General features: G+C 32.7%; 2 protein-coding genes across 3 annotated transcripts; one reads left to right on the top strand and one right to left on the bottom strand.

Moving 5' to 3' along the window:
* Positions 1 to 3,130: 3,130 nt before the first annotated feature.
* Positions 3,131 to 5,974, top strand: LOC131660267 (putative HVA22-like protein g). Of its 2 annotated transcripts, XM_058929476.1 has the most exons (7): positions 3,131 to 3,318; positions 4,511 to 4,552; positions 4,644 to 4,742; positions 4,820 to 4,876; positions 5,005 to 5,068; positions 5,166 to 5,378; positions 5,477 to 5,974. In XM_058929476.1, the coding sequence occupies exons 2-7, from the start codon at positions 4,521 to 4,523 to the stop codon at positions 5,855 to 5,857; spliced, it is 846 nt and encodes a 281-aa protein (XP_058785459.1). In that variant the 5' UTR covers positions 3,131 to 3,318; positions 4,511 to 4,520; the 3' UTR covers positions 5,858 to 5,974. The 2 variants fall into 2 exon arrangements, with proteins under 2 accessions (XP_058785459.1, XP_058785460.1); XM_058929477.1 differs by lacking the exon at positions 4,511 to 4,552.
* Positions 5,975 to 6,647: 673 nt separating this feature from the next.
* Positions 6,648 to 11,704, bottom strand: LOC131654888 (transcription factor E2FC-like). The gene is made up of 14 exons (XM_058924809.1): positions 11,325 to 11,704; positions 10,258 to 10,447; positions 10,090 to 10,140; positions 9,836 to 9,921; positions 9,597 to 9,685; positions 9,448 to 9,502; positions 8,418 to 8,470; positions 8,286 to 8,336; positions 8,145 to 8,193; positions 7,998 to 8,063; positions 7,843 to 7,919; positions 7,496 to 7,694; positions 7,330 to 7,404; positions 6,648 to 7,218 (listed from the first exon to the last, which is right to left on the bottom strand). Exons 1-13 carry the CDS (start codon positions 11,430 to 11,432, stop codon positions 7,342 to 7,344), a joined length of 1,137 nt encoding a protein of 378 aa, XP_058780792.1. The 5' UTR covers positions 11,433 to 11,704; the 3' UTR covers positions 6,648 to 7,218; positions 7,330 to 7,341.

Raw genomic sequence — 11,704 nt, forward strand, 5'->3', positions numbered from 1 at the left:
TCTTTTTTTTAAGTGTTTGAATTATACTCAATTAAAAATCCGAGTTTGAATTTTTTTTAGACAATTTTACTTTTTTGTTATAACAATTTTACTTTTTTAATTTAGATTTTAAAATTCGGAAAAATTCACGGGGACATCCTCTAACACATTTAAGGTCACAGGATATTTAACTATCCTATCAAAAAGCTATATAGTGAGATTTCTATGGGTCTCATTTCGCCATAATTCATTTTTTGCACAACAATAGAAGCATCAAGCTAACATAGGTCACTACGTTACAAAGTGCACTCTCAAAATTCATGTTTCCTATATAACAGGGAATCGAAAAACTCATCGAATCTTTCAGCTTAGTAGACAACATATTTTGGATCAACGTGCTACTATTATCAGTCATAGCTACAATTTTATTACCTTATAATACTCTTTTGTTGGCCAAAATTTCTTTTAGAAACTTGGCATATGTGGGCATATGCGTCAATGCTTCGGTAAAAGGCACATCGAGATGGATCTTTCTCAAAAGCCACTAACTTTGTAAATTGCGCCTCTACCTTAGCCTTCACAAACTTCTATGGGAAAGGGATATGAGGGGCAACATAAGATGTTTCCTCCTATACTTGTGTTGACTACCCTTTTTTCAAGTGATGTCAGTGGATTTTTCTTAATTCCTACATTTTCCTCACAATTACTCTTCTCTAGTTGTTACAGTATTCATATGTCCCTCGTGATTGGGTTCTTGAGGGATACGCACCAACTAGGAGATTCGAGTCTCCAAGGTTTTGCTTTGAATTGCGAAAGACTAAACCATAAACGTTAGCTGCTTAAGGACTTTGATAATACGGGGATTTTGTTATATAATATCTTCATTATGGCGCATTTACACTGCAAAAAAATTCTCCATTATCTCAAGGTTGTAGTCCTGAAAGGTAGCAATTGCGCCATATTGGGAACCATGTGATCCCATGGTATGCTAGGAGTAATTAATGTAAATAAAGTTCGGGTGATTGCCCTATTCCAAACTATAGGCTTATGAGTACAGGCTTCCTAATTCATTGTTCATGTAATTGTCCATCTCTTGAATGGATCCTCCAACGAGAATCATTCTAAAAAGAGGGGCTTTTGCGTGAAATAAAACAATAGAAAAGATAAAGTGCTTTAGTCTATATCGTGTTGGGATAAAATTTCAATAACAAACTATCTCCCTGACAATGGCGCCAAAAACTCGATGTGATGAAATGCCGGAAGTGCATGACAATGCCAAATAGTATAATAAGATCGAACTCACAGGGAAATGTATATGAGTACTAAATTTTATCCTAATAGTGTTTAGCTAAAGTGTTATTGGTTAGTTTATTGCAAATTTGAATGAAATTAACAAGTAAAGATACCTAAGATTCTCGTAGTTCACATTCGAATGAATCAATTAGGGATCATCATGAGATTAACTCTCCCGGCCTCTTATCCTTATAAGACTACTCACTCGTGGTGGGGCAACCAACAATCAAGTAAATAAAATATATGCATGCAAGTAGATAAAGTAAAGCAATATAAATAACATGAATTGAAGCAAACTTGATTAAATAAAATAAAAATACATAATTACATAAATGTTGTAGAAGAATTATGGAAAATAAGTTGGAAATACGATGCAATAACCATTTATCAAAGTACATGTGAGATACGTTGTATTACACACTCTCTCTAGACAATACTTACTCTGATATAGTATGATGCACGACGATTAGAAAAACACAACTCTCATCTGAAACTGCAAAACATGTTTCAAACACATTAACCTTGATTACCACATTAGGGTTTCCATAAGGTTTACCATACATTTACTTAGATTGCCACATTAAGGCATCACATAGGTTCTTGTCGAACCTCCAACATAATTGCCACATTAGAGCTTCACAATTTACCACACATCTACTTTGATTTTATACATTATGCTTTGTAACTATTTTATGAAAACATTAGACTCATGTCCTAAGAGTTTTCTCACAATCATTCACAGTATAATTCATAATAAGTATTTTATCAAAACATTGAACTTATGCCTTAAGGTTTGCTTCACAATTACTCATTATTCATAACGTGATTAATACATATAAACATTATGAAACCTTTACCATAAGATAGACCTTTGCATTAGTTTTTTCATGCATTTGATCTACCTTATATCTTTCTGGCTTGCATAATTAGCGTCTTCTCTTGCCACGAACAAACCACGCTTTATAGTGTCTTTTTGATTGACTAATTCACTGACATCATTGGGGTTCAATCTTAAAAGTTAAAATTAATAATCTATTTTGATTGAATATGTAGGTAAATCAGATATTCAAAATATGATATTTTTAAATGTATATTAAACAATTTAAATTACCAACAACTTTTAACTAGTAAAAGAACACATACGAACAGATTTTCTGGTTTCCCAATCAATTTTATTTATGTAATTCATTTACATAAATTATTTTATATTTTATTAGAAATTAATTTAAATGATGCATTGGAATTTGTTCAATGTGATTCTATTTGGGCCGAAATCTTCTTAAGATGAATGTCCAAAACTAAATATCTCTTACGAAAAAATACTTTCGAATTTATTTTGCAAGTATATTTTTGAATTAATTTTTATAAAATGAAGATATAATTCACTTAAGAAATACTGTCGTGCAAAGTTTTAAAAAAAATATTTTTTAATTTTAAAAATATTATTGACTTTTTACCCGAATGCATGAGGCATCACTAAATGTGCAATAAACAATCCTAAGTATTGTACATTCTAAATAAAAATTAAATAATTATATGATACTAGTATTTAGAATTCACATATCAAATAAATAAAGGCTTATAATTGAAAAATAGTTAATTATTCTTACAAAACAATTATATAAAAAATAATATATATTTTAAACAATATATCTTAAATTTAACTAATCGTCATATTCATTGCACATGTATGTGTAACCCACTTAGAAGTCGAATTCTTGGAAATATCAAGTGTGTTTACACTAGTTATTGTCGTAGCATCAACTGTTTATGAAATAAAACAAAAAATATATGAAAAATGATTTTATTATAATAATTGCATAAAAAAATGAAATTGATACAAAATAGTTAACTCTGAAGAGTTTGAATTGAAAGAAGAAAAAAAAAAAAAAATTTAAACAGCTCCTCCAAATTCTAAATTCTTGCTCTCATTTTGCGCTTCTTTTCTTCTTCTTCTTCTCTACTCCAAGTATTTCTACTCGCACTGCCGCCGTATCTGAACCGTTGATTTTCTCTTCACTTCCTTCTTCATCTTTCTCTAACAAGGTATCAATTTTCTTTCCTCTCTTTTTTCCTTTGATTTTTGCCCCTTTTATTGCTAGTATCGGTTTTTTCTGTTTGTTTGATTTCTGAAACGGTTATTGGTTTAGTTCGTAATTGTGCCCTAATTCAGTTTCAACTGATTCTCAATTGTTTGCGTAGAATACCGGAAATTAATTGTGTTTATCTCAATAATAGTAGATGTAAAGAATAAAAATGTCAACTTGTTTACAATTTTAACCTTTTGGATAAGATTGTGTTCATTATGAACAAACTCTATTTTGTTTTTCTTTTGTTCAATTTTGCATGGTAGAAAAAAGGGGTAAGAAACCTAACATTAGCTTAGCATTTCATTAATGGTGAATATAGGAATAATAGTAATAGGTCATGTTGTATCTAATGTCTTTGCACAGCTACCGACTATTGTTTATTGTTTATATAGAGAAATTAGGATAGCGTCGCAGATTTTGATATATCCGTGAAAATTGCCAACCCCTTATTATAGTAACCTTAGAATATGTTTGGATATCATAAAATGAATGAAGCAGAATGTAACGGAATAAAGCAGAATGGAATGTAGCAGAACGGAGCGGAGCAGAACAAACCCTATTTTGTTTTGTTTAATTTTGCACTGTAGAAAAAGGGGTAAGAAGCATAACATTAGCTTAGCATTTCATTAATGGTGAATATAGGAGTAATAGTAATAGGTCATGTTGCTTTTGATGTCCCTACAGAGCTACCAACTATTATTCATATAGCGAAACTAGGATAGCGTCCTAGATTTTGATATCTCCGCGAACATTGCCAACCCCTTATTATAGTAACTTTAAGATATGTATGGATATCATAAAATGAACGGAGCGGAATGTAGTAGAGTGGAGCAGAGTGAAATGTAGCAGAATAAAGCGGAGCGGAATGAAGATTTCATTCCATTGTTTGGAAATATGGTGGTAAAGTGATGGAATAGAATGAAATTCATATCACTCCATTCTGTTCCGCTCCATCCGATTTTAAATAATCCAAACAATGGAATTTCACTCCATTTCACCCCATACCACTCCGCTCCATCTGATTCCATCAATCCAAACAAAGCCTTAATTTGAGGAACTAAATTTTTTATGTTTATAACTCTTTTTGTTTCAGTTTCTTGGAAGCTATCTTGTTTGACTGATTGAATTTTGTTTTTTTTTCATGCCAGGGATACAAAAATGATAGGATCCTTTATTACCAGGATACTTGTGTATGTTTATGACCATTCTTATATGATGGGTTTGTGCTGTAATTTTCAAATTCGACTATTTTTTTATATTTGAGTGTTTACGTGTTTGCAGAATGATTTTTGGCTATGCCTACCCAGCTTATGAATGCTATAAAGCAGTTGAAATGAATAGGCCTGAAATTGAACAGCTACGCTTTTGGTGCCAGTATTGGTATACTTTATGAAACTTAACTTGTAAAAAGTTGGTATACAGGTACCTACTTCTTAAATTTCCCGTTTGTATTGCAGGATTTTGGTTGCTCTTTTGACAGTGTGTGAGCGGATTGGCGATACGTTTATATCATGGTAGAGATACTATCTTGTATATATGCAGATAATAACATGTCCTTTTTCTTTTTCACTGAAAAATTTGTTTTATTATGCTTTCTGATTGGTTATTGTTAAAATTAGTTAGTGCATTTTTCTTCTTGAAGGGTTCCGATGTATAGTGAAGCTAAGTTGGCATTTTTTATATATCTTTGGTACCCGAAAACTAAGGTACGCAATTAACTACCGTGGTTGAATCTGATACAGCTTTTTAGTTTAAATCTCTTCAGCTTGATCTTTCACATTAATATTGCCTGGCCTGTGTTAGGGAACAACATATGTGTATGATTCTTTCTTTAGACCATATGTTGCGAAACATGAGACAGATATCGATCGCAACTTGATGGAACTAAGAACACGGGCAGGAGATATTGCAGTTACGTATTGGCAAAAGGCTGCTAGTTATGGCCAGACTAGAGTTTTTGACATTTTGCAGTATGTTGCTGCTCAATCAGCTCCACCATCGGCTCCCCCTGCACAGGTAGTTAGATATGTGTTTTGGTATGTTAACCAGGATATTCAATGTGTAGCTTAACTGTACTATGATTATGACACATTCGACACTGTCTCTATTAACAGCGTCGACCGGGTGTGAGGGGCCGCCAACCAGCAGCCAGCAATGCTCCTGCAACAGCACCACCAGCTGAGGGTCCAACTCCTGCTACTTCTAGCTCATCTTCAAGTCAGCACCAGAAGGAAGTAGCAGAGGAGTTAAGTTCTTCACAAGTACCTAAAGCACCCTCCTCTTTAAATGGTCTAAATATTCAGAAGAATAATTCTGCATCCGAATCTGGCAACCAATCTGCACCTGTAGAGGCAGAGCCAATGCAGATTGAAACAGCACTGCCTTCATCCTCTTCTCTAAATGAAAACCCTCCTTCGAAGGAAACAGTAATGGAGGAGAGCATTAGGGTCACACGAGGCAGACTAAGAAAAAATAGATCATTAGGAACTCAGTAGGGCTTCTAATTTCGATTTTTAGTCTGAAAAATGGAATGGGTGGGTGAACTACAATGGGCGTTGAATTGATGTAGAACAATACAGTATTATATGCAAGTTGACTCAATTTCCATTCAATTTGTTTGTTTTGATTTTTATTTATCAGCACTTTTTTTGGTCTCACGATAAAAAAAACCTAGAGAATGTGAGATTTTGACCAATCACTAATTTAATGGAGCCAATTTAATCCTCTAGTTTTTAGTACTAGTTAATTAAGAAAACCAAGTCATTCAATTACTCTCTTATATACTACTGCTATAATAAAAACACTCATTTTCAAATGTGAAATCTGACACAAGGTAACTCATTCTCATTCTCTCTATCAATTTAAAATCTAAATAAATTGAGTCTTTACATGTTTTATATATTTTATTATTTTTGCAGAAAATTCTCAATTAAAATATTACTTTCCTTCAATATTAAATGTGGATACATTTTTTCCTTCAAATCATAATATTGTATATTTTTAATATTAATATTTTACTTTATGATTATTCTACATTGTAAATTCATCATAATAGGTTAAATATTTGAATAAAAAATGGTAGCATGATTGTTGTTTACGCTAGTGTATTGCATTGTCATCCTCAAGATAAAGGCAAAAAATATTTAATCTTGCTATTCTAAAATGTAAAGCGAGTAAAATATCAATATTTAGTTTATGAATTAAAGATAAATATTGCAAATGCATAATGATAAATTATAAATTTGTTAAAAATTTTTTCACACTTTACACTTTAGATCACTTTAAAAGAGACAAATCCAAAAATGATCTCTAATGCTAATATTATTGTTTCGTCTTGGCTCGTCAAGCCTCATTATGGCAACTAATATATATATTTTTTAATAAAAATTATGAGTTTTCAAAAACAAATAATTAAATAAACTTAAGAAATGAAAGAGTACTTTTAACACCATGCACAATATCTTCCAAATAATAAAAGTAACTTTCTCCTTCAAACTTCACCTTCCATCTTATTTCCTCTCTCATGAAACTGTTTGTATTGTGCATGAATTATAAAATAACATAAAATAAACTTATTGGATCTTGTATGTTTATTTTGTATTCTTCTCTATTTGTTGTGCAGTGCATCACAGGCACCCTAACATTATTCGGCAGTCCTAGTTAAGCAACTGCTCTAAGAAACACATAAAATAGAAGGAAAGAAAAAAGCTAAACATTTACAGCTTGAAATGTACTCTTTGTCATGTTTAGCAACAATTAGCAGCCTAACATTTACATATTGACCGCATATTGACCGCATATGTCAGCGAACATCGTTGCGAACTGAGAAGTTCATCTATTTAAGCCAACTGCACTTCTGCCGAACAAAGAGGAAAGAGCATTAATATATGAGTCTTCAAACTTGGTCAATTTATATCCTCATTAGATGTGAAATTGCAAGAATCAAGTTCATATAACGAAATATTACTTGAAGATATTTCTACCCCCACAATTGTGTTAGGCCAACTTCAGGATCTGATTGAAACCAATAGTCACCATCAACCTGCAAAAATATAAATAAAAATGAATCAATAACAGAAGATATTTTGCAGTTTTTTGGTTTTTAATTAATCTTTTAGAGCTTCTATTCATACATCTAAATTCATAGGAGTAATTTGTTGAATTCCAAAAGCCTCTGAGCCATGCGAACTTAAACTCCCAGAAGGGTTTTTCTGATAACCATTGCTTTCTGATAATCCGACACGCTCCGTTCTGCAGTGGTTGCTACTCCACGATGGGTCCATTGACTCTTCCGGTTGGACACTCACATCCTCTAACTTGTGGTCGTGCTTGCTTCAAGCATGTAAAAGATCAGTTTAAGACACACGAAATAAGGATTTTAAATCAACAATGAAAAAGGATATTAACAAGCAAGCGCGGAGAGAAACATAGTACTAATAAAGAAGAAAAGTTAGGGTGCAGTGTTACAGAAGAAAAGTACTTCAAGAGGTACAGATTTATCGGTCCAGTTGCACTTCTAATAATCATTCTGTACTGCCTTTGGTGGAAGCCTAATTCCTGGCCATTTGAGTGAGAAGTCAATAAGAAACTTGTTATACCGAACATATTTTAACATCCATTTAAGTTGAATCCTACCTCATCTGGATCGGGGACCTCAATGAAACTAGCTTTCGGAGCCTTGACTGCAATAAGTTGCTTATTCTGTAAAAATAGTTTAAAAAGTGAGTGATAATAATGGATACACAATGGTTTTACAAAATTCAATACTTGAAGATAATTGACCTGAAAGCATGGAAGGGTAAGAATATCTTCCTTGGTTAAAAAAAGGTACCTAATGATCAAGCAAGCCCAACTATCATGTAAGGTAGCAGTAAGAAATCACAACTAAAATTAAAAAAGTTGTCAGAACTCAAAATTTCTTACTTTCCGGTGTTTTCACCTTCTTCCAGGTTTCTGAGAAGCTCCTTCCTTTCGCTGAGAATTGACATAATAAATTTCAATATAAAACAAATAGGTAAAAAAAATCATCAACAACATTAGTAGCAACTAACAAACCTTATACACTCCTCAAGTTTGAATTCCTCAGCATATAAACTTTCAACTTCAGCCTGTAATGGACCAAATTATCAGAGTTGAACTAAACCATTTCCATACTGCAGAGCATTAATTTGTTAAAAATGGAGCTTAAATCCTACATGCAACATTCATTTTAAATCATAGTAAAAGGGATAATCAATTTCACGGGTGAAAGCTCGAGTATAAGCTTGCTATTAGTTTACAACCTCTCCTACTAAATTACACACGTAAATATAATCCATGAAGCAGGAAGATCAATTGATTCACTTCCACTCTGCAGTTTATAAGTGGTCCTTATATAAAAAGTTGGGTAATGCTAACATGTGCCCTTAGGGCACATGTTAAAAGCTAAATGTGGAAAAATTTTCTTAAAAATTATGCATTGTTTTCATTAAAAGTTGATAATTAATGTGTTTATCACGTTTTCCAATACAATTTTTCTATATTTAGGTTTCTTAACATTATGTTAGCTTTATCCTAAAAACTTTCATATGTTCTACACATATTTGGCATTTATCATTACTAATTATTGATAAATCGTGTAGAATTACTGTTATTATTTGGGTTAGATGGGCATACATGGTCTGTGTAAAACAATTTTCCACCGAAAACAAATAAGAAGCCACCATACTTCCAAATCATACTACTAATTTCAAACTACTATTACAAAAGTGGGGTGTTGAAACATCATAGTGGATTTTCATTGGATGGTCGTGTAAAACTCTTTTACACTGATAGTGCAAATCCTTTAAATCATAATACAGAAATGAGAGATTCCTAGGTGCAATGTCTAATCTGTTGACTAGAAATATGATGCCAAGCAGACAACAAGATTCCTGAAACCAATGAATTAAAAGAAACCTAAATAGGTTTTCAAAAATTGGTCATGAAAAACTAAGACGAGATGCTTACATTCCAAATTAATCATGCAAGCTGAGTAAGACCAGAAAAAGTAGAAATGTAGAATACATAATAGCTAACTGACACAAGTAATTAAAGATTGAAAAACCTTTAGAGTATTAACTTGATCCTCTAGTTCTCGTGGCCCAATTCCATCACAACCCCTGTAAATTAGACCCACCATGTATCATTATTTCATTTCATATACATGATAAAAAGTAACCCAGTAAATACCAAACAAACAGATTAGATATTTACTTCCACCGTATATGGTTCTTTGAAGTTTTCTCTATCAATCCTATTCCTTCAAGAACATTTGTAATGTCATAAATTCTCCTTTTTTGAACCTGAAAAGATGGATGTTAAACTCATTATTATAAAAATGAAGTGAACCAATGTGATACATATATTATTAAAGCACGGGTAGGTCAAGCGCAAAATCTGTCCAGCGAACAGGAACCATCAGTCGTATATACAATGAAAGACAAATTGTATACCTCTAAGACCTCAGCAGTTTTATTTAGATCAAGGGTACCATCCTTAGCATTTTGGATCAAGCTGACAAATTTCTTGGTTAACAATCCTGCAAGCATAATTGTTTAAATCAAGGGTACATGATTAATTGTTTGTCATACAAAGAGCCAAATTAACGAAGACACACGCTTAAAAGAGCATGACAGAGGAATGCAGACAGTTGGAGCAAGTACAAAGTATACTCAAGGAGAAAAGATCACTCTGAGTATGGACATACCTAAGGAACTGTCATAACGACAGTTGTTTACTGCCGCTGCATTGGCTGACTCTGATATGAAAAGTCCACCCAACAAAAAAAAAAAACGTGAGAATTGAGTCACTACTAATATGCAAATCAATGCACAATTTAACTTATTCATACCGACATTACGAAAAACTAAGTTACCTCCATTTGTCATCTGAGCCGCTGCAGATTTTGAATTTCTTGAAACTTTTGATTTACCATTATGCTTTCCTCTTTGATTGGTTTCAATTTGAAGAAGAGGAGGAAGATTAACCGTATTACTCTGAGTAGGAAACACTTCAACATTACTAGCATGCAAGTTAACATTATTGATTCCGTTTCTTTGACTCAACTGCACAGATAGTTCAATTGAAAGTAAACAATTAAAGCAAGAGAAAGTATAGTAATTAAATGAACTAATATCTGTCATATACTCACTCTACATTCAAACATTCATTAAACCTCAATCAAACACTATAACAGTCATCTAAGCGGAAAACATAATTCAAATCTAACCGATCGATTTGTATAACATCGAACAAAAGAAACATTAAAAAAACTCTAAAATTCGTATAAATGATCGATTCAATGATCTCAACCTATGTAGCACCGACACCTCTGGAAAAAAAGTGTGTCCATGACAGTGTCGGACACCAGCACAAACACTTGTGATTACGTTTAATCTATTCATTTTCTCAAATTATTACCGGTGTCACCGTGTCAGTGTTAGTGACGTGTTCGGAGTGTTCGTGCTTCATAGATCTCAACTGAGCCTAGAAAGGTTTTAACCTATATAGCACGAACACTTCTGAAAAGGTGTGTCAGTGTATGAAACTAACACCGACACTTGTGATTATGATTAATTTATTCATTTTTTCAAATTATTACTAGCTTCAACGTGTCAGTGTCGTGTTCTCGTGTTTTAGTGTCCGTGCTTCATAACTTCTAACAATCCGTATACATGAATGAATGAATTTCCACTTCAAATTCAGGTTATGTACCCTAATAAGCATGTGTGATCCTATTTTATAATTCATAACAATAATAATGATAATTGGACCAAAAATTGACATAAAATTAATAGAGTAAGAATTAGTTATGATAATGAACAATAAATTCAGAATTTAGAGAATATATGAACCGATCTTGAGATTTAATGAATTAAATTGATGAATAATATTCACAGTGCATGTGATGTAAGAATGAATTAAAAAAAATGAAGAACTTACGGGAAGCATAGGAGTATAAGGATTCACATGAGAAGGGTTAGGGGAATGCAATAAATCGAATTTGAATGGTGAGAAATGGTGAATTTGATCTTCCCCTGGTGTCGACATGAATGAAATGATGAAATTGAATGGAAGATGAATGAATGATGAAGAAAATGGAAGAAGTAGAAGAAGAAGAAGAAGAGAGAGAGAGTGAGGGTTTAGTTTAGCGGCAGAGAATTGGATTGAATTTGAGGGGGAAGAATGAAAGAAGAGTGAGGTGAAATTGTGGAGATGGAAATAACGTAAACAAAGTGTGATGTGATTTGATTCTCTCTTAATGGAAGTGAAGTGTGATGATGTGTTGGCAAACGAGGCCGCCAATGCTAAACAAACAGAAG

This window comes from Vicia villosa, linkage group LG3 (assembly GCF_029867415.1).
Source record: "Vicia villosa cultivar HV-30 ecotype Madison, WI linkage group LG3, Vvil1.0, whole genome shotgun sequence".
NCBI lineage: Eukaryota > Viridiplantae > Streptophyta > Magnoliopsida > Fabales > Fabaceae > Vicia > Vicia villosa.